Raw genomic sequence first — 23,210 nt, 5'->3', positions numbered from 1 at the left:
AAGGTAGGGGAGGTAAATGAACACGTGAATAGCTTTTACTTTTCCCAGCCACTTTTCCAGGTGCTTTTGAACTTTTTGAACTTATTTTAATTTCTTATAAGTACCTGAGAAGTATGTCCCCCATTATAAAAGTAGTTGAGGCTCAGAAATTATGGGCCTTTTACCTAAAATTAGATAGCTAGTGAATGGTTGATTACAAATCTCAGATTATTTCTGATGTACCCCATTTGGGGCAGAGATGAAATATCCTAGCAAGGAGAAATAACATTTTGGATGCTTAAGAGTATCAGTTTTAAGTATGACATGTGGAGCTTGTGGAATGTGGGTTTCCTATCTTTGGGAAAGTTATGGTATTGTTTTGCTTTCTTTACTTTTTCAATAATAGTTTATCACAGCAGTTTATAAAAAGGTGTATAAAGCTTACATTTTTAGCACTTGACCTTAAGATACCAGAAACATCAACAAACTGCCAGACACAGGAAATTCATGTCTGAAAAGAAATCTAGGAGTCTTAAGATATGAGGAGCACAAAAGTAGAAAATAGATATCACTGAGGATATGAAGTGATGAAAATAAACGTTTGGGCCTAAGGCAAAAACATCCACATATCATGGCTTTGAATGGGCAACTGGGGCTCAGGGAAGCTATTAAGGGTAATGGTGAGTGAACGATTTGGAAGAAAATATGAACACGGTTTAATTTTGCTGGAGCCAAGTTTCCACATGGAAGTATATTGCATGATTAAAATTATATATATGGGGCAAGCATACAAAGCAGTTAGTTGTTTTAATTTCTACTGTTAAACAGGAAACATATTTTTGAGCCATAATTAGTATGATGCGTTCACTTCCTGCTCTGTGCCATTCCTAGTCCTTACCTGGCCTCAAGTGCACATTTTGACATAAATTAGCCAAAATACTTACTTAGTAACTGCTGCATTATATTGGTTTCTTCAAGACTTTTTCCAAAGCAAGCATCAGAAAATCTACCTACATTTGGCTTCAACAAAATGGGATTTAGAAGTTGACATAACTGAGAGGTCCTAGATTGTGCTAGCTGCAGGCATAATATCTACATCCATGTCTCCTACAGTGCCACAGACCTGGTCCCCGTAGTGTCCCTTCCTGGTGGCAAAAAGAATGAGGTGGATCGTGGTGCATACTGTGGTTGGACCAACCCAAGGCATTTGCCAGTCCCTACAGTAGTCGTGGTGGCCGGAGGGATCTAGTGGTTGATTGGCTGGGTCTGAGTAACACTGAGAAGGATTTTTCCACACAGGAAGGATTTCCATTACCAGGAACAGGGAGAATGAATTTTTAAGAAGCACAAGTGACTAATGTCCAGGAATTCTGCAGCTGAGTCCTCTATCTGACTATCTCCAAAGTGGACTTTTCCTTTTTTTCTTCATAAAATAAATATGTCTGAGCATGTAGAATGTGCTAGTGACTACTTTGGTGAGCAGGAAGACAGGAGACCTGCCTTCAAAAAGGTCAAGGTGAATGGACAAACAATCATTTGTACTCACAAAGGCCCCAAGGGGCTGGGATGAGTGTGAATATGATGAATTACATGATGAGTTCCATCTGCCAAAAACTGTTGCAGATATAACCAATTATGACCCTCCTGAAAGTCTGACTTTGGGTTCAAGCATATTGCCTGTCAAAACAGGAAAAGGTGTAATACATTAATCTCTTGGCTCGTACTCTGCACAACTTTTCAAGAGCATTTCCAGTTTTGGCTGAAAATGATACTTGGAAGTGGCTGATGTTGAAGGAGAAAAGGGGCAAGTTCTAGAGAAGGTGGCCGGGAGGGGACACCCTGGGCAAAGCAGGGTTACTGGCTTTTAGACTCTTGTGTCCGAAGAGAAGGCAAGGAGGAGGCAACATCAAGTATAAACTTTTAAAGTCATAATTTGAATGATAAATTCTAACTATTGATTTCCTTTCATTCGTTTAGAGTAAACCACCTAACATGAAATATTTGAATGGTTAGTGGATGGAGCCATCCGCTTGCCCACACGCGGATCTCATTGTCTCCTTTACAGCTAAAGCCTCCATATTCCTTTCAGATTTTCCCCCATTTACTTGGCAGTTAAATGTGCCCCTTCACTGATGCCAGATAAGTACTTTTCCTTGAAAAATCCACATGAAAAATTCCAGGGGGCTCAGGAGTTTGTGCAAGTAGAAATAGACTGAATTACACATTAGTATCACAGATGGATTTTTGTACTCAGCTTCACAGAATTGTCCCAGAAAAAGAAAGCATTCAAGCTAACAAACTCCTAGGTAGCCCTTTAGGGAGTATTCCGCCCTCCTAGCCATGCTGGAAGAAGGAGGTACACATGCACTGGGCTTCTATTTTTCTCCAGTGGTTCTCCAGGAAGACTCTACCATGAAAATTGGCATGTCTGCTTCAAAAGTGCAACCCTGTCACTTTCAGAGGTGACATCTCACCTTGGCGGCTCACCCTTCTCAGAGGCTGTGTTTTGATCTCTGAAAGGAAATGGTTCTTAGCAAGATACACACAACATTAATGCTGATAGATTTTCAAGATGACAGCCAGACAAATAACAGCTTCTGCTGAATAGCAGCGTCAAAGCAGTTTTGAGATCCTTGTTTTGCAGCTGTCCTTGTCAGTCCCGATCAAAAGGTGCTTTGAAAAACTGAAGCAAATGTTGAAGAAAGTTAAGAGCACGAAAACTATAGTAGCCTAGATAATCTTGGTAGTTTGAGTTAAGTGTAGGGTTTTTTTTGACTCTGTGTGCATTTTTTTGAGGTTACATGGTACCACATACCACACTGGAGAGACACGGCCTCATAATGCAAATGACAATTCCATGAATGAGATTCAGGAGGTCAAGATTTAAAAGCAGGAATTTGAAAGTTAAAATGACTGACTGTGTATTATGTATCAGACTCTGTGTTAAGTGCTTCATATACAGTTACTCAGGTAAACTGGATGGGAATTCCACCAGGCCAGTTCTAGGTTAACAGGTAAGGAAATGGTCTTAGGGGCCAGTAGCTAATGTTGTGTATCTACTTAATGAGGAAACGGGGTGCAGCCCAGAGCTCAGTGATTGCAGACACAGTCACCCAGGTCTGTCCATTAGGCAGTAAGTTGTTTGGGTGAGAAGTTTACCAATATTTTATCAGTTACCTCTGGATAAACAACCTTCCTTGACTTAAGCAATTCATTATTTGTGTGTGTGTTTTATAAGGGAAAAACTAACCAACACAATTAGAACTTGCAATATTGCCTACACAGTGTGAGAAAAAGTATACTTGTTTAAATTCAGGATTATGAAACTTATTTTTATTTTTATAACATGAGATGTGTCAGGCTTAATCTATCTTGAGTGTTAGAATCTTATTGCAAAAAGACTGCTTTCTTCAGCCCCCATAAACTTCATTTCAAGCCAAGTGTCCCTACCGGGGAGCTGGTTCCTCCCTCACCAACCACCATTTAAATGCCCAGTCTGAAGCCAGAGAATGTCCTATTTTCACATGCATTTCTTATTTCTGTGGTCTTAAGTTTGCTTTTAAGCTTTCACTTCCCTCTTCTTTGATTTCTGAGTGTCATAAGTTGTATGATTGTTCCGAAGTATGTCAGGTCGCGCCCTGTAGAAAGCAGGCACCAAGCTGGATGGGGTTAAAACCAGGAGAGATTTATTGAGGAGGATGTCTGGGATAGGGAGGAAGTAGGAAGAGGCAGCTCAAGCCTCAGACCAAGATTCAGGCTTGACAGCTATGAAGGGAGAGGAGATGGGAAAATGATTGGATAGGAAGAGCCCTTGACCAGACCACAGCGTAGCCATGGGCACATCTCGGCCAGCCCAGGAGTGGAACTCAGATGCAGAGTTGCCCCACGCAGGACTCCCACACTGGGCGAAAGCAGCCAGGTCCCATACCACAACATGCTCAGCTATTGGCTTGAAGCTTTCCAGGAACAGAGTGCCTTGTCTAAAGTGTTGCCCCAGATTTGAAGACTGTAGCCGGTGGCTGCCAGAGAACTTCTGTTCTTAGAGAAGTTTCTCTCCTAACAGAGAGCTGAGCCAGCTACTAGTGCTTGATGGGTCACCACAATTTGTCTCAAGTTCAGCAGATGCTTCTCTCTTGTAGGCCTGGGGGCATGTTTTTTATAGTTTTCAAGAGACTCTTCCTGAGGGGAACTTTATAAGGGGGTGGTTAGTGTGGTGACCTTCAGCTCTCATCACTGCAATTTATAGGGGGGCTCTGGCTGATACTCACTCTCACCCTCAGCTAACAGCTCTCCTGGTTTCAGTGGCTTACTGGGTGGTGAGACTAATCCCTCTTCCATGACAGGTTGGAACCCCTCATCATGGAAAGTGTCTCAGGCCAAAGTTACTGCACGTGACGTTTCAAAATCACAGTTGGGTAAGAGAGTATCGAGAGGGGCCCCACACATGTTTCTCTCTCCCCCACCATGTGACCTGTCTCCTCCTGCTGATGGGGGACCATGATCTCTTCCGCAGGGGAGACTCATTTTGTCACCCGCTGACCACTGTGTGAAGGAGGCTCCAATCACTCAGGAGCCAGCTAGAGCTTGTTCTTCAGTGGGACCCACACTGGGCCTTCTAGAAAGAGTGTGCTCCACTTGCAGACAAGGACCTCAAACCCTGTAAAGCTCAGAATTGTGGTGGCAAGAAGTACACAGCCCCCCAATGCATCATTGATGGTCAGCTAATGTCATTCCTCATGGCAGGTTCTCATGTGGAGGGACATCTCAGCAGCGTACATCACAACTGCTCTACTGGTCCGTGGTCCTCTCCCTGGGAGAAGATTATGCATCCCCATGTATTCTCATGTAACCGGCAGTGCTTTGCTGTTGGAGAACACTTCCCCACCCCATTCACATCAAGACTGGCTGTAAGACTGGTTTTAGCCAATGAAACATGAGTGAAAAGTTAAATGCCTCCTCTGAGCAAAAGCTTTTCTCCCTCTGCCCTGGGAACATACCCCATGGGAGTTAGATCCTAGAATAAAGACAGGGAGAGCATAGCTGCAGCTGGTACACAGCAATCCAACTGGGACAAACGGAATCAGCCTTTGTTGTTGTGAATCAGGAAGAATGGGCAATTGTTTGTTACTGCAGTGTAACCTAGCAAGATCTAATACACTCTACCTTTCATTTATTGATTTTTATTTTTCTTCTTACCTATGATATTTCACCAGGTCTCTGACAAGTCTCCTGTGTCCCACTTTTGGATAATTGTGTCTCCTGGCTGTTTCCAACTAACACATGTCCGCTCGTCAGTGGATCTTACTATCACTCTTAATGTTTCTGGGGGGTATCTGGACTGGCTACAAAAGAAACATCTGGATATAGTTTTTAAAAATACAAACCCATTGGCTACACCTGTACAGACTCTGACTGAACTGATATGATTCAACAGCTGTCCTTACATAGGTCCAGGAATCTGCATATTATTTTAGAACCTCCATCTATTTCTATAGTAAATTCAGGAACTAATTGTATGGTATATTCTGCATTATTCAATTTGCTTTAAACTGATTATCTTTAATGGCCTCTTGAAACTAATGTACCATAACCTTTATTGCTTACCCTTAGCTTTGACATGGACAATGGCCTTTGTATCCAACTTATCTTATCCACCTTTCTTCATCCTGCATTCACGGTTTGGTCCAATTAAACTTGCACATGAGAACTGCTATTGTTTGACGCATACACTGAGTTACTCTTTGCAAGAAGTGTTAGTGTTTGTGTCTCTGCATGTACATGTACATATATGAACTAAAACACAGAGAGTTGATGAAAGTGTTCTATGCTGAAAAAAAAAGTAATTTTGAAATGAAGCAGCAGAACTAATTATCTATTTGGGGAAAGGTACAGTTCCTATTTGGGTCAGCAAATAGGAGAAATCACTGAAGCAGTTACTCCTCTTAACTGTCTCCCAAACGCCTGTGTGCATTAGTAACATGCATGAATGTCCACATGCATCTGTGTTACAGGGACTGAGATAACCATCTCAATAAATCCTTAAAATACCTAGCACCTTTTGCTCAGTGATATGGCAATGAAAATAAGAAAAGGGCATGAGGAAGTAAAACGATGAAAGTCAAAGTTCTATGAAATCAAATATCTCACCCTCTGTGAGAAAGATCAAGGCCACCATCATCACGAAGCAGACGGACCCTCCCATTCCACCATGCCCACTGCCCACCTCCACCGCCTCTCTTCTGTCTGAAATTCTCAATGAGCTTTTGCAAACCATTTCATTTGAGCGAGCTTCTAGTTATTTTCTGATGGATGTTCTTGAAAGCACAGAAAGTAACATGTGTGAAAACACCACACCGACTTAAGATGCTTACCAGCATGGTGTGACAGCCTCCACTGAGGGGTCCTTTGATTGAGTTCACGCTTCGGGACAGCCACGGCTTCAATTAGTGTGCCGAGCTCCCAGCCACGTCCACTCTGTTTTACAAAGATGGTGCACCTAGAATCTGAATATCAACTCAAGACATTCTGAAAAAATGAGATAAGAATAAAAACGATTTTTGACTGAGTGGCAAGTTGTCATCAGAATTACATGCCTGAAACAGAGTCTCATGTTCTCGTTGAACCCTGTTGGCTGAGCCCACCATGGTCACCTCACTGTGAAAAGTCCTCAGGGGAGGAGGGGCAACCTCATTTCTCATTACTGTTTTTACCAAACAGTAGTTTTGATAGATTCGTGACAAGTGCAACAATGATATGAAAGACAGATAAAGAGAAATGCAAAACATTACTTGGCATTTCTTAAGTTTTAAAGGCAGAGTCAACTAAAATCAAGGTTTCAAAAGCTCTAAATAAACTTCTAGAAAGGTAGATTCAACGGGATTCCAAATTCATACACTCAAAGATATTTTTTACCATTCATATACATGTCTAAGAAATCAAATATTTGTAATAATGTTTTTTGTTTCCTCTAATGACAAGTGAATATGTGAGGAAAATGCTAGAAAAATCTCTTAAAAATTCATATTAATATTCATGTTCTTTTCACTTTATAAAAGAGTCACCATTACTTACTGGTGTAGAGGAGGGCCCAAGAGCCATTTCCCATACGATTCAAACTGAGAGATTTGTGTTTTTACATTTTTGTTCAAACTTTTCTATATAAAACTTAAGGACCTTACATTTGGAAACTTTGTATATTCTGATTATTTATTAGATGTTTAGAATGGCCCTAGGATCATATGGTATTTTAACAACACCTCTTTATTAGATGATGTCATTGTTATCCTGTGATGCTAGCTTGTAGTGGGACTGAAGGTGTAGTGTAACCGAGGTTCCTGGAGAACTACAGGAGGTTGACAAGTCCATCAGTGATGCAAACAAGTATTTTCCTCCCTCCTTCCCTCCCTCCCTCCCTCCCTCCCTCCCTCCCTCCCTCCCTCCCTCCTTCCCTCCCTCTCTCCCTTCCTTCCTTCCCCTTCCCTACTCTTCCTTCCTCTCCCCTCCTCTCTCCCTTCCTTGTGCTTGGTAACAGAAACTCCCAGCGTGGACGTTTGTTTCATCTTTCCCACTGTATTAGCCAGGTAAAGTCGGGGTGATTCTGTTGAAATGAAGACGAGTCTCAAGGGCTGCCCACTTGACCTCAATCATGTGCCCAAAGGTAGTCTACAACACCTTGTCATGAATTCTTGTTTACTTTTAAGCCACTGACACGATTTACCTCAAAGTAAAGAAAAACAATCCAAGATGAAATGTGCTTTGTACTTTTTTCTTTGGAATACAACTTTGAGAGTATCTGAATACCAGGGTACCAGGAAGTGTGTTAGGATTTCTGATCGCAATAAAGTTACGTTTGTTGTGCTGTCATGTTTAATGCAAAAGTGTGGCCCGTTTTGTTGCTAATGGGCATGTCAGGGCATTGGTGTGGAGCCTAAATTCGAACTAGCACCTCTGATAAAAGTGGCTGCAGCCCTGACCTTGCATGCCCTGGCTCGGTTTCTCTCCATGGATTGCGCTCTGCTTTCTCTTACAGCATAGATGGAGAAGGAGGGCGAGGCCACGAAGCAAGTTACGTGGGCAAACATTTCCGCATGGGATTCATGACGATGCCCGCTCCTCAGGACCGACTTCCCCATCCTTGCTCCAGTGGCTTTTCCGTGAGGTCACAGTCCCTGCACTCGGTTGGGGGCACAGATGATGACCGCAGCTGTGCCATCCGGAAACAACCACCCCCCAAGCCCAAGCGGGACCCCAGCACCAAGCTGAGCACGTCGTCGGAGACGGTCAACAGCACAGCTGCCAGCAAGGGTGGCAAAGCCGCCGAGCGCACGGAAGGTAAACCGCCCCAGACCCACGTGCCCCAGAAGATTTCAGGCCTCACGTTACTAATGAGCATCTGCAGTCCTCCCGGGCTCACAGAGTCCTCCATCTTTCTGAGGTTTCACAGATGCAGGATTTAAGGACAAGGGAACCTAACAAGGGAGTGCTGTCAAAAGACACAGAGAGAAATGTATTGGATTTATCAGAACGGGAGGGCAATATGGGTTTCTCACCCCCCGAAAGCGTCAAGTTATTAGGAAATTATTTTGCCGAGAAATTTATGTTATCTTGCTTTTTATAGGCATTATTTATATAACTAAAGAAGTATTATGTGGTCATTTGGGGAAACATAATGCAGGGAAATATAAAGAGGAAAAATTGTATTCATTCCTTAAAATAATCTTTTTTTTTTTACATTTTGGTATACTTCCTTTGTGTGTGTGTGTGTGTGTGTGTGTGTGTGTGTGTGTGTGTGTGTATATATATATATATATGAAGGAAGTACATATATATATTTCAATGTCTATTTTCCCTCAGCTGTGAAATGTATATATATGTATTCAAATATATCTCAGTTTCCTGGCTGGTCTATGACTATAAATTAGGTCAGGCTAACCCCAGATCTCACCAGCTCTTTGGTCCCCACTTGGATCGGTAAGTCTCAGGTTTCTGGAGTTTTTCCTGAGACTCCGTGGCAGGAGAGTAGTCTTGCATGTGCTTTGATTAGAGGCCCATTGCGGTTCCTGTGTGTTAGCTGTGGAAAACACTTTAAGGTTCCCAGCGCTGCTGGTGGCCAGTGTGAGAGCACGGCTGTAGCAGGCCCCCTGGCCTTTCTCGCACCCTGTGTGTCCCTGACACTCTCCACAGCGGCCCCCAGGACAGCAGGCATCACAGTGGTCTGCATTCGAGGTGGTCCTTTCCTCAGCCAGGCAGGTATCTTTGTTCCCTGGGCTCCCCAGACCCCATGGGATCTCCCTCTTTTCCTGGTCTGATCTTCCCACAGAGGCTCAAACCTAGTCTGTAAGATGGGGTGGCCATGAGGCATGTCCCGTATTTTCCATTACCCTCATCCCTCGTTTTTTTCCATATTAGTGCCCAAGTGCCTATTTGGCCAAAGAAGAAGACCTTCAGTACAGCCTGAAAAATATAAATAAATGCTTGGAGATGAAGCTAATCCAGTCATTCTATATGGAAATGTACCCACTTAGTTTAGTTTTTCCTATTACCCATTTATGCAAAAATGGAACATGAGTATATATAATGTGTGTGAGTACAAATGTGAATGACATGTATGTGTACACAAATTTACCAAGTTGAAATCATTGTGCATAGAGTTGTGCACTGTGTATTACCACTTAATCTCTTGTGACTATTTCCCATGGCATTCAACACCATTTTTAAGGAGAGAAGTATATATCATAGTACTTTAATCATTACCTCTCTGATGGATACTTACATTGGTCCCAGTCTGGTTTGCTGTGATAAGTAGCACAAGAAAGATGGTGTATGTATATCTGTGTCTATTTATATAACTATTTTTTCTGCTGCCTTAGCATATTTGAATCTTTTTTTCTCATGATTGAAGGTCATCACTATGTCCTTCAACTAGTAACACATACATGCTTTTAGAAACAATTTAGGTGTTTGGTTTTCTTGTGAATACACCGAGGGGCTCGAGAAATCTGCCTTTTGAACATATTAAATATTGTTCTCAGATTACTTCTGATACTGACACATGGTGGCTTTCTTTTTGTTTCCAGAGGTTACCTCTCTCCTGCTTTTGTGCCAGGAAACCACACAATCAATTACATTAGGTTGTTTGCAGAAGAAATTTACTGATTTAGAAGAACAGTGTCTGAATGAAGAGGGCCTGAACTGGGTTTAGAATGATTTGAGAATAGAAGAGAATAAAGAACCAGACAAGGGGGAGGGAGAGATGGAAGAGACAAGGGAAGCGGTCAGTAAGGAGGGCTTATCAAGCCCTGTAATGCTTCTAGAAACATTCCTGGAAGCAGTGTCGAATATACACTTCAGAGTAGCCCCCCTTGGGGCAAGGGAAACTGGGGAGTTCACAGTGAACACAGGCTGAAAGGCATGACTATCTCCCCCCCAAAGGAAACATTTGGCTGGCAATTCAATTGTCTTAACAACAGAATCTATGGCCATTCATTTGAGATGCTTTAGGTAGCTAATTCCTGAAATAGAAAAGCTCCTAATTCTTTCAGATCCCTTCAGCATCTAAAGATCTTGGGTTCTAAGTAGCTGGTTATCAAACAGTAGAGGCTGTATTTTCTTTATTTCTTCTGAGGATACAATTACAGCAGCAGCAAAGACTTAAGTTAGACTTGGAAGACTGCTTGATGGGCGGTGAAGTTTATTAAAACTAGGTCCAGCTTTGACATCAAAAGGTGCTCTGAAGATGGGTTAAGCAGCTTTCAGCTGTAGTGTGTCTTGGAGGTGGGTCAGTGGACCGGAGGGACTGTAAGGATCTGGTGCAGAAATGGTCAACTTCTGTAGAAGAGTGATTCTCAATGCAAATTTTACCTTCTCAAAATGCTTAATGAAAAGGCAATTGTAAAACTGGGTACATTCAAATCTCTTCTTTCACGTTACGACTTTTGTAACCACAGGCATCGGGGCTCAGTGCAGAGACAGGAATAAGCCTTGAGTCCCAATGAATGCATTCATATGTGTGTCCTCAAAGCCAAAATTGTACAAATATGTAGATCTTCCCTTTACAAATTCTCAGTTCTTTATAATTGTGAGTTAACTGGAGTTCATTATGGAGCGTATGTTTTCTTTACAATTTTTTTCCCTATCAAAATTACAACAAAAACGAAAAGTGACTTTTATAAATCTTAGCCTGTCTTTTCTTTTTACATTAAATGTCAGCAAAATCAAAATATCAATTCGGGGCCATTAGAGTGATTTCCATGGTAACCAGCTTCTCTTTAAGTAAGGGATTATGACTTCCTTGTGGATAAAAGTTAAGAAGAAATGGACTTGCAGCAAAACAGCTTTCCAGAGTAGGAAAAAAATGGTGTAATGATAAACACAAACAAAATAAAATCACACACCAAGAAAGGTAAAATGTAGTTTCTAAAAACGACCTTGCCTCATTAAAAACATACATTTACTATGCTATTTTAGAAATGTCAACAATAATATCTTTTAAACATATACCATACAGTAAGGAAGACAAACTGGCAATAATTGCCCTTTTTTATTGCTTCCATGTAGCACCTGCTTAGTTTGAGGAAATATTAGATGAAGTAAAGGATGATAACTGCAAAGGATGAGGGTCCCTTCAGTCTCTGCCTCATGTGCAGTCCAGACAAAGCAGAGCCATGAAACCTCACATCCACCACTCCCATTGCTCAAGAAAATACACACCCATTCTTCAGGAGCATCATTGGCAGAGACACCCTGTGGCACAGGCAAAGGACACTGTACTCAGAACTGACACTCGAACATTGACTTCGGACAAATGACCCAGTGAGAGCATTTCTTTACCTTTACTGTGATTTTAAAGAAGGGAACAGTAATTGCACCCCGCCTTCCTCATGGCTTTATGACAACCCCACGAGCTAAAGTCTGCAAGGATGCGTGGGTGACAGAAATTGCTGTACAAATATAAGTTAATACTATTTTACATGTGGACTTATCACCTAGGCCAATAGGTGCAATAGACCTGAATACCATGGCATTTTGCTTCGGTGAAGCACATATATTAAAAACAAATAGGAGAAGAAAAGAAAGGCCACACATATACACGCTCTATGTGTTAGAGGCTTAACCATTTTACACAATCACCCAAATATGCAATGAGGTGTCTTCCAGGTGAAATAATCTTTTCACCATATGATGACAATAATTTAATATTTAGTATAATGAGGAAAGCGAACTTTTATTATACTTCAAGTACCTGTACACTTTAGAATCCTTAAAAAATAAATATTTTAGTGAAGTTTTTCTTACGCTGTTATTACAAGTCTATACTGTTAATTGGCAAAACACTAAATATTTTAACTTTCACCTGTTAGGAACCCTTCCTTCAAGTCATTCTCGGTCCTTGACTTGCAGTTTAATTTCATGATTGTCTCTTGGCAAGTAACGAGGAAATATTTTTGAATTGCGGTAGTGTATCTGGTTTCTGATTTTTAGCCTCTAGAGATGTTTACTTGAGTCATGTGATTAAACCATAATTGGAACACCTGAGGGAATATTCGGAATCATGATTGTCCCTAGAAACGTGAATTGCGTGGTTGAGCCAGAACCAAGGGAGGAAGGCCAAGGTCATTATATGGCTGCTGCTTTAAAAACAGAAACAAATTTCTCCTCCAAGATGACCAAAAAAGGTGAATTACAGCCACTAGGAGTGTTGTTTTTCAGGCCTCCATTTTTCCAGCCAATACTTGCGGCATCTGCCTTGTAGAACTGGGGAGCCTGTGGCAAGAGGAATAGAATCGGTCCTTTCCCTTGTCTGACTACCAGTTTTGTTCCCAACCCCCCATCTCAGACTGCATTTCTCTCCACACATCATGAAGCAAGCCCTGACTCAAAGAAATTATTTCTAGAAACCAGAAAATCTGGCATGACAACCATGAGCGCTTCCTTCCTGTAATTAGCTGTTTAGCTTTGGAAGAAACAGTTTAACCAGCTTAATAATGTGACTTTTCCTATAAGGATATGTGTTGTGCTTTTGCTGCTTGGTTTGACATTTGAAAGATGCCTGACTCTGATTTTCTACTAATGTAAAGCTTCAAAAGCAACCTGCGGATGTTTGAGGAGAGAGTAGGCGACGAGTGGAGTGTGCTATGGCCTTGGGTCCCTACAGGCTTCCCAGCTCGTGATGCCAGTTTGGGGACCTACATCAGCAGCAGTCAGAGACAGCCCCGTATTGACTTCTCTTCCTCAGTCACTAACCCAGATCTCTGATACTTTCTCGAGTGATCTTAATTGTTTTAAAAGATGATCCCCTTTATAACTCAGCAGGACATACTAGGAAAACATGGCTGGAGAGGCCAACAGACTTTGGGTTCCTGTCAGCACTACCAGCATGCACACATCTCTCTCGGCCTCAATTTCTTCTCTGTAAATTGGAAATGGGAGTCCTGATCTTATGTGGCAGGTGGAATTCAAGATGCTACCCAAGACTCCCCACTCCTTGGGATACCCACCCTTTATATATTCCCTGGAAATACCACCTATCCCTTGAGGATCCAGGGAGCCACGTGGCAAGGAATGTGCGTGTCCTGTAAGGATTGAGAATAACCCAACTAAAAGCCAGCAAAAAAACAGGGGCCTCAGTCCTGTAACTGTAAGGGACTGAAATCTGCAGACAATAGTCATGATCTTAGAAGTGGATTTTCCCCACAGGACGCAGGGTGGATGCCACCTTGACCTCAGCCTGTGATGCCCTGAGCAGGGAACCCAGCCGTCTGGGTTCTGGTTGTGCTTGGACTTCCAATCTGTAGAACTGTGACCTGGTGGTGAGGGGTGTTGATGTTTAAGCTGCTGTGTCTGTGAGAACTTGTTCTGTAGCAGTGGATAAGTAATCCATCTCATCAAGTAGTTAGGCAGACAGAATACATGGGGTAAACTACATGAGCGAAACACGTGGCTTAGAATGGATTCTCAGTAACCTTCCTGTCCTTCTGCTCTCAGGCCCAGGCTGTAGCCCAGGTAGTGGAGGGGGGTTAGGGTAGTCCCCAAGGCTTCCCAGACTTTCCTCACGAGACCTCCAGAGTAAACGGGATGATGGACACTCAGAAAATGCTGACAAATTAGGCCTTTTGAGTATCTGCTTAGCTCTTTCTGAATCTGTTTGGATCTTTTCCCGAGAGGGTCCTTTCTTTCTTACCAACAGTTTTTCTTCTCTCAGAGGGCTCAGAACTGGCTTTTCGAGTGGCTTTTGAATGGCTCATGTAAATGACTGCAGCATCTCTGCTTTAGGCCCTTTTGCACACCCCAAGTGGCACTTGTCCCTCCTGAGGTGTGCCCGAGAAGTGCTTGAAGGCCCACGTAGCACTGCAGTAAGAAGACAGCAAGGAGGTGAAAAACAAGCTCCCCAGATCTTCTTCACTTTGGCGTTCGGTGGGGAAATGCAGGCGATTGTCAGCGAAGGCCCGCACTCCTGGATTCCTCTTCCAGGTTGACAGTCAGAAGCTGCGAGGCTTCCTAGTGTCAAAGCCATCTGTCAGACCAGGCACTGCTCAGGTGGAGATCGAGTTGTACGTCTACAGTGTGTGATTTTTTTCTAGACCCACCCTGAGGCTCATGAATGAAAGAGTTTGTAAGTCAAATCATCATGCCATGCATCTCTCAGGCCTTGCCATGATTGTTGATTCTCGTCCGAAAACTACCCCGTCTCGTAGATGGTTTCACCCATCATGTTTCTCTTAAGTGGCTGGATTTGACCTCATTTGTCTCAGTGTCTCAGCATCATAAGAGGATTTTGGTCTGTGTTGTTGGCTCCGATGGATTATTTAATAAGAAACCGATAAATTCAAATTTCTTGAGTGTTTGTGGTGATCAGGGCATTGATCTGGAGGGTGTTTGACTGCCGTGCAAAAAATTGACACACGTAAGTCCCTTAAAATGCCACACCTTCATTGTCTCACAGTTTCTCTGAGTCAAGAGTCTTCCCAGGGTTGCCCAAGACTGAAATCCAGGAGCCACTGGAGCTGGATGAGGGTTCTGGCCAGGCTCATCAAGCTGTTGGTGGAATTCTTATCCCTGAGGCTGTGGAACACATGATAGCTTCCCTCTTCAAGGATGGAGAGAGACAGACTCTCTCACTTGGATTCTGTCCATCTAGGGAAGGCCTGGATCTTTTAAATTGCTTGACCAGGATAACTTACCTTGTGATGAACACAGAGTCAACAAATTGGGAAACTTAATTATAACTGGAGACTCCCTTCACCTTTCTTTCCATATCCTGTAATTTAATCACAGGAAGAAAATGCCATCTTATTCACAGTCCCATCTGCACTCAAGGACAGACAATTACAAAAGTCTCAGAGGGCAGGAGTCCCATGGACCAGCCTAAAAATTTGCCTCCTCAGATACAAAGAGGATGTATATGCTGTTTTCCTGGAAACTATCCAACTACGTGGTTGGATACTTCAGAAATGATCTTGTGGGAAGTTAATTACAATGCAGGAAGTAAACTATAATTCAGTAGAATAATATAAGTATCACAAGACAATCTCAGTGTTGAGTAAATGAATAGGGCAAACTACAACTCCCCTCCCCCCTTACCGCCTTGACTGGTCTTTCTCCCATCTAATGGGAGTCAACCCTTCTGCAGAATGCCTGGGTTATTCCACTGAGTTGAAAGTGGGAAAATCTTTTTTTGGGTGGGCTTCAGCCTCTTTTGAGAGACATGAGAAAATATATGTCTTAGTCTAGCAGCTGCCACGCCCAAGAACTCCTAGAAAATCCAGGTAAAATATTGACAAAAATGGTGTAAATATTAAAAATTATAGTGCATATAAATAAATGTCTCTTTGACCCTCACTGCCAATCTTCCTCGTTTGTGAGTGTCTTGTGGACCTAGTGGGCCAAACTGACCCACACTGTCACTGTCCCCTGAAACACCAGATGGGTGTGGCCTAGACAACGTCCAGTGGCCTTGTTACCACTACGGTGCTCCCTGAGGATTTCTCCAGAACCCCAGGATTGCAGGGATTGGTGTTGACCATTTATACTAAACACCTGTGCTTGCCTGTTGCGTGGCATTTTAAGGACAAATCAAAGTGAGACTACATGTTCTCAAGTTGTGCAGCTTGTGAACTGCAACACTTCATCAATTTCCAATTATGGATAAACGGACATCAGAAACATGCAGCCTCGGATGAAGGGGGGGTTACTAATGCAGCCCTCACTGCAACTTTTCCACGCTCTCTGTTTTTGGCTCGCCTCAAGCTTGGATAGGGATTTATCCATGCAATTGTACTGAAGCTCTATGGAGTAATGCAGTACATTATTAAATCACTGAGATTTTGTAAGGGACATGGAGGAAATGAGTCGATAGCTTGTCCTTCTTACATGTCTTCTTCCTCATTTACTCTGTACAAAAAGCCCTGGCTTTTCTATTTCCTTTGACTTCAGCCTGGCCCTTACATGTGCTATTGTATGACTGAGTCTTCCAGGGCACTAACTGATACAAAGAGTTAATGCACTTCTAAGCATCTTTAATGTGAAAAGAAGTTCAGGCACTTGAAGGCTTGAGAGGAAAAGCACAGGGACTCGCAATCCTCAGAGAGCCAGAGTGTTGGACATCATCCTCCCATCACCTCGGTCCCAGCTTTGTTTACAACACAGCAACCACGCTGGATGACTTAAATATGAGATTGTCGTCTGCTCCTCTTAGGTGTGCAAAACCTAATACTGTATTCCCTCCATTGTTTTGCATCTCCGATCTTAGTATGTGCACAAATTAGTCATGTGTGGTGGCAAATACACTTGACACCATGTACGTTTTAGTTTATCCTCATGATATAAATTAAAGAATGTTCAGCTCATGCCTTTTAGATAAGGTTCAACAACTATGAAGACATAATAGAGAGCTGGCATTTCTTTCCCTTAAGTGACTTTTGGAAGTTAGTGCTCATCTTTTTTACTCTTCTACCTGTCAGGGTTTCCCTGAGCCATTCCTGGGGTGGTCTTCCCCAGATTCTGTTTTGCCAACCTACAGGAATCCAGCTTCTGAGAAGATTTTCACTCTCCCTTCTAGAAGACTGCGCAAAGCCACTTCTGAAGGCAGGCTGACTGCGTGTGTACATAAATCTTGCCTTTAATTGAGCCCCACATCACATTAACTTACTGCAGAAAAGTGCTTTTATTGTGTGGCCCTGTGTCTGTACTGAGCGTTTTCATGAGATGTATTGCTTTCTGCGATCTTTTTGTCAAGTGGGAAGACAGTGATTTAAGACAAACCCTTCTTAATTTGCTTTGCTACTAATATGTATTAAACTAAGTTGATTATACAGAGAAGAACATGAGAACACATCACCCTTTGGAAATCTCTGCTTTCTGACAACTTCATCTAGTGAGAACAGCTGAAACCGAAGAAGAATCAAAAAGAGCTTAGGGGAACCAAAATCCTTCTTGAGCTGAGGCTCAGTGAATTTTACGGAATGTCAGTTTCAGGATTTTTTCTTTGAACTTGCTGGAAAACACCATTTAGGGTGCCGGGGGAAACTGTTCTCAGTAGTTTCTCGTCAGAGGTGCTCCACTATGAGGTCATCCTGGGTTGCGGGCGTGGAGGGGTTGCTGCAGGCAGCTGATCACCTTGGGGTGTTTTAGGAGCCAAGTGCCAGAGAAGCTCTATTCTCTGCAGGAGCTGAACATGAGGAAGCCCCCTGCTCTGCTGGAACTTGGCTTTTGAGCCACTGGAGCCAGGAAGTAAAACCCTTTTCCACCTCTTCATTATCCTTTGCTGACAAAGCATAACATTGTGCCAGCTGCCCCAGAAGAAAATATTTAAAGGGCCTAGTCCTTTGTCATGAGCAGGATGAGAGGATAAATTCAGGAGTGAGACATAGTCCATTGATAACTTGCACAGACAGGAAGGAGGTGAGGGTGTGACTTAGGTGGATACTTTGATGGAGAGTGTCCCAAGTAGAGGAAATAGTTGCTTCAAAGTCCCAAAAGCAGGAGGTACATAGCAAGGAGATCAGGGCGGGGGAAGCACTGTGGGTAAAAAGGACAAGAACAGGAAGTGAGGTCAGAGAGGACAAAGAAGGTAAGACCCTGACGGACCTTCCTTGGAGTCTTGGGGCTTTGCATCCTGGGAAGCCATTGAGGGGAGCAGAGAAGTAAGAAGAATGGCACTATATTTCGAGAGAATCACTGTGGTGAGGACAGACTCAGAGGGGTAGGATGCAGAGTCAGGGAGACCATTCAGGGGGTGAGGGCAGTGACCCAGGCGAGAAGTGGTGAGTGCTTGTACCAGGCTACTCAGGGAGAAATAGAAAAGGGCTGCCTTTTCAGTTGGAGCAGTTACTCACATTCACACTTTTATTCCTTTCTTACTCGAGATATAGCTATAGTGATATAGATGTCTAGGTGGAGACAGAGACATACATATAGATGTAGATATATTTAGAATATATACATCCTATCTGGGAAAACTTATCTGTGAGGAAAGGATCCTAGCATGCTTAATGGGTTAAAACTCATTAAATGTGTGCTGTTGATTGCATTTACATTCTTTATCACAATCTGGAAGGTTATAAGCCAAGATTGAATTTCAGTAAAGGATCTATAGGTCTGTAAATTATAAATATAGCAGCCACAGCTATTTCATCAAGTAAATAAATGCAAAAGGTTCTATTTAACTGCCATGTTTCCAAAAACTCGAATCTAGTAAAGAACATATATAAAACCAAGGCCGCCCTCAAGAGCTTCCCAAGCACCCAGCTTTCCCTGGAGACCTGGACCAACCCAGACCTGATCTCCTCTCAGCCCAGGCTCCTCCCACTGTCTGGGGCTCAGTGTTCCCTCCTACTCTCCAAAGGCATCATCTCTCCTTGCCCCTTTCCCATGGCTCATAGCCTTACCTGTGTTGAAATGCTGCTCTTGGAAAATTTCTCACATTCTTCGTGTTCTTTCCCTGAACCTCTTTCAGTGAAGATTTACCTAATTCTTCTTAAGATTGTTTTTTCCAGAATTAAGTATTTTTTCCCTATGAACGCTCTTCTATAGCAGATTGTCACACTTGGCGTTGCTGTTTTATTTTTTCTTTCCTTTCTTTCATTTTTTTTTTTTGGTAAGACTTCTTCTTTAAGCTGTGTATTCTTTTTTTAAAATTTTATTTATTTATCTTTAGAAGGGAAGAGAAGGAGAGAAATATCAATGTATGGTTGCTTCTTGTGCATCCCCTGCTGGGAACTGGCCTGCAACCCAAGCTGTGTATTCTTAAAGGTCTTACTCTTCTTTACATTCTTACTACTTACTAATTTCCTGAAGCATGCTATGTTTAATAAATATATATTAAAGTTGACCTTTATTTATTTGGAGGTAAAGTTGCAGAGATTAATATTACATTTACTCATCAGAGATACATTATCTGATAATAGTTAGAAAGATTAGAAAAGAACTGAGACCATTCTTACAGACTGTTTTTCCCCATTACATACCAACTTAAGTCTGTTACCAGTAATTATTTATTCTACTGGAGTGTTAATTGAATGGGAGAGATATTCTTTGCAATACTCAAGACTATCTGTGGCATTTCCAAGCCCAACAGGTACAATAAAAGGCATACTTCATTGATACTTCTCAATACTTTTTGAAACGAAGCACAGTTATTTTCCCTTAAATATCTCCTGCACATCCCAACACTACCGCACTAGGTAGGAGAAACTGTCTATACTTCTTAATCTTTTCCCAGAATTTCCTCAGTGCAATATGATGTGTGAAAGACACATATAGTTTTTAAATACTTGGCTGTCACCAAATGTAAGTACTTAACATAAAAACGTCTGTGTATTAAGCAACGTACCTCGCTACTCAATCACGTAATGCTCACGTGTCTCTGGAGAGTAGGGAGTTTCCTCTGGATATCAAGTTCCCTGCAATTCTGAAATTATACTGAAGAGGAGCAAAACAAGAATGTGGAGGGAGAGAAGTAAGTTGGGTTTTATAATCATGCTCTGTGGAAACACTGAAGGGGAAATAAGTTGAAGATGTCAGGGAGGGAAACATCCAAACCCATAGCTCAACAAGATTTCCACATTAGGAAGTGCCTTTGAAAACATGTATATAAAACCTGAGAACTCTGCTTCCTAGAGGATAATTGTGAGTTAACTTGTTTGGTTGCCTTCAAGTAATACAGCAAATGAAATTCTGAATGTTTCTTGTAATTAAGCAAAATTTCTCAGAACATTGCCATTTGAAACATTTTTTTCCATTTCTTCAAATGGTACTTGAACTTTATCTGTTTTTTATGGGCATGTTTTATCTGGTCTCTACTAAAACATTTTTCTAGTTTTATTGTAATTAACCATTCATATGTCTATTTCTAATTATAAGCACTAAACTCATGAAGGGCAAGAATAATGTTGATTTAATGCAGGTTTGGTGCTAGGAAGTAATCAATTAAATGTTTATTTAAAGAACAAATTAGAGAATTATAAATCCTATGATTCTAGACTGAGCAAGTGAATATCTGGTGGAGTCATGTGGTGGGAAAGATTAGAAAAGAACTGGGCTTCGTTTTGCTGTGCTTGAGATGTTTGACTGATGTTTCAATGGACATAAAAGGTAAACAGTGGTGTATAGTCCTCTGGAGAATGAGTTAGTGATATAGGTTAAGTTGTCATTAGAAAAAAGATGATATTTAGCCACTAAATTAGATATTTAGAATTGCCTCTGGGGAGAGAGCAGAAGATCAAAGGGCCTGTAAATAACCCTTCGACTGACCCTGACAAAACATTCGCTGATTGCAGAAAGAGAAACAGCTTTAATCGAGTGTAAGCGAAGAAGTAAAGATAGGAAACAAAAAAAGTAGCTAGTAAGTTAGGAGGAAAAAATGAAATACTTCTAAATCCAAGAGAAAAAGATGTTGTGAGGAATGATGGAAAGTCATGGTGAGTCTAACTAGGTCGAGGGCAGAAATGTATCTAATTGATCTGGCAACACAGAGGTCACTGGTGATCAGGACAGTAATCTGGGTTCTGGTGGAAGCAGAACCTGAATTGAGGAGAGAATGAGGGAAAAATGGACTACAAGGAAATAGAGAAATGGCAACTGTACGATTTTGAGAAGTTTGGCTACAAAGGAAACAGAAGTTGGTGGTAAGTGGAAGGAGATGAGGCACCAGAGTAAGGTGTGTGTGTGCATACTTGTGTGGGTTGTGAGAGGAAGGAGAACATCAGAGTATTGTGGTGAGAAAGGTCTAGAAGAGAGGGACAAACTGGTGATGCTGAGACAGGAGACGACCAAAGAAGGAACGTCCCTGACGCACTGACAAAGGAAGAGATTTAAAGTTCATCTTGGCCTGGGATGCGATTAGGGCCTTTTTCCTCTGGGTTCAAAGAAGAGTAAATCACGAAATGGGTATAAATTTTAGTTTCTATGCTAATTTGGCCATGAGAATAAGAAAAAACTTCTCTCTAGTCATGTCCCAGTTATCTGTGGCTACATAACAAGCCACCTGATAACTTTGTGGGCTTAACAATGATTTACTGTTTCTCAGTGTTGTAGGGTTTGACTGGACTCAGCTGGGTAGTTCTGCTCCACGTAGTGTAGCTGAGGTCCCTCGTGCTACTGTGTTCAGCCGGGAGCTGGACTGGAAGATGGCCTTTCAACCTTCAGGGTCTGTGTTCATGTGAGTTCTCATGATTCAGTAGTCTCTCTCTACACCATGGCAGCTGGCTTCCAAGTGCATGCGTTTCCTAAGAAGACACACCTTATATTCAAGTATCCATTAATCATATACTTGTGTATCCTTGCTAATATCCCTATTGGCCAAGCAAGTCACCTTGTAAAAATCAGAGTCAATGTGAGAAAGGCTGTACAAAGTCGTGCATGCCAGGAGGGTCATTCATGGGGTCAGGGTGAGGGGCGCTAAAGTAACTATCGTAGGTTGCTTTATTTTCTTAAAGCAATGTTGGTTGGAAATGAAATATAAGAAGTAAGGCTGTCATTATGGGACTTGGAAGGATAATAATATTTTGTGGCAGTGTGGAGTACCTGTACAAGCTGTATTTGTAAACATAATAGAAAATAACCTATTATTATGATTTTGTATGGTTTCCTTTAGCAGTTCTTCATTGTATGCAAGAGGCAAACATTTTGGGAAGATTATTTATAAATATCTAGCTCTGGGAAAAAGTAGGTAGACAGCAGAAAAGTGATACCATATGTAATATTTGTTCTTTTGTCTTTTATAGGCTTTCTTGCTCTTCTCCTCTAAGAATTAATCAGTCCATCACAATAATTGTAAAATAACATATGTTAAACCCTTGGAGGTTAGAAAACAAAGGTATTAGACATTGTCCTTGGCATCCACAAATTTATTTTAATGGCTGAGAAATGTAGGAAGTAGTTGGAACCCTACCTTCTATTCCATAGGCATTTGTTGCTTCTCTACTTTTCATTTACTTCCCACACAAGTTTCCCCCATTGTCCCTTTTCAATGAAAAATTCTCCAAAATTCCTTTATACTTTCAAACTTTCTTACCTGCTGTTGTACTAGTCAGTGTCCAGATGCAAAGTGATAAATTGCACTTGCTATTTAAACCCAGATAATGTCATGTAAATAACAGAGTCCACAGATCCAGATGCAGTGAAAAGGCCAACAGAGGACATAGACCTATGGAACCCGGAAGTAGCAACTGCCAGAGCCCATTACTATCCTTTGTGAGCAAAGGAAGGAGGACGTTAGACCCCAGAAGCTTGGAGGAAGGATGCTAAGGTGGAAGGTGACTTTCTATGTCTTGATCTTTTGCACTGAAAATATGTTATTCCATGGGCTTCAAAAGAGGAATGGACAAGTCCCCTTCACTTTTCATTTTCATGAACATAACCATTGTTTTGAAGATTCCAGAGTCAGAAAAGTGTGCATGTCTTCCATTTTGGGCTTTGTAGTAAGGTGAAAAGTTGATGAAATTTTATGAAGGATTAAAAAAAACATTTCCAAAAAATTTAAAAAGCAGACATTTAATTACCCTGTAATAATCTTGTCCCTTAGCCACCATTGCTAATCCTTCTTTGTACCAAATTTGTTATTTTCCAGTGGCAATAAAAACAATAAGCCAAGTAAGACATACTCTAAAGTAGCCCAAGCTTGTTTTTCTTTTAGGGGCTTTAATATAAACTAGTGGTAGTACAAAAAAATTCAATACAAAAACACCTATAAAACCGCCACCAAAATATTTACCTTGATAACAGCTAGTGTTCTG

At 41.7% G+C, this 23,210-nt stretch overlaps 1 protein-coding gene across 1 annotated transcript in view; it reads left to right on the top strand.

The window, feature by feature from the left end:
* Window positions 1–23,210, top strand: part of NYAP2 (neuronal tyrosine-phosphorylated phosphoinositide-3-kinase adaptor 2) — a 200,477-nt gene that overhangs the window by 78,922 nt on the left and 98,345 nt on the right. Inside the window, exon 2 of the mRNA XM_037139116.2 lies at window positions 8,009–8,310. Within this exon, the coding sequence (XP_036995011.2) occupies window positions 8,009–8,310 (302 nt within the window). The remainder of the gene's footprint in view (window positions 1–8,008; window positions 8,311–23,210) is intronic.

This window comes from Artibeus jamaicensis, unplaced genomic scaffold (genome assembly GCF_021234435.1).
Source record: "Artibeus jamaicensis isolate MK-2021 breed Jamaican fruit bat unplaced genomic scaffold, CSHL_Jam_final contig_1015, whole genome shotgun sequence".
NCBI lineage: Eukaryota > Metazoa > Chordata > Mammalia > Chiroptera > Phyllostomidae > Artibeus > Artibeus jamaicensis.
The sequence above is the reverse complement of the archived record's forward strand: the minus strand, read 5'-3'. Positions and strand labels throughout refer to the sequence as shown.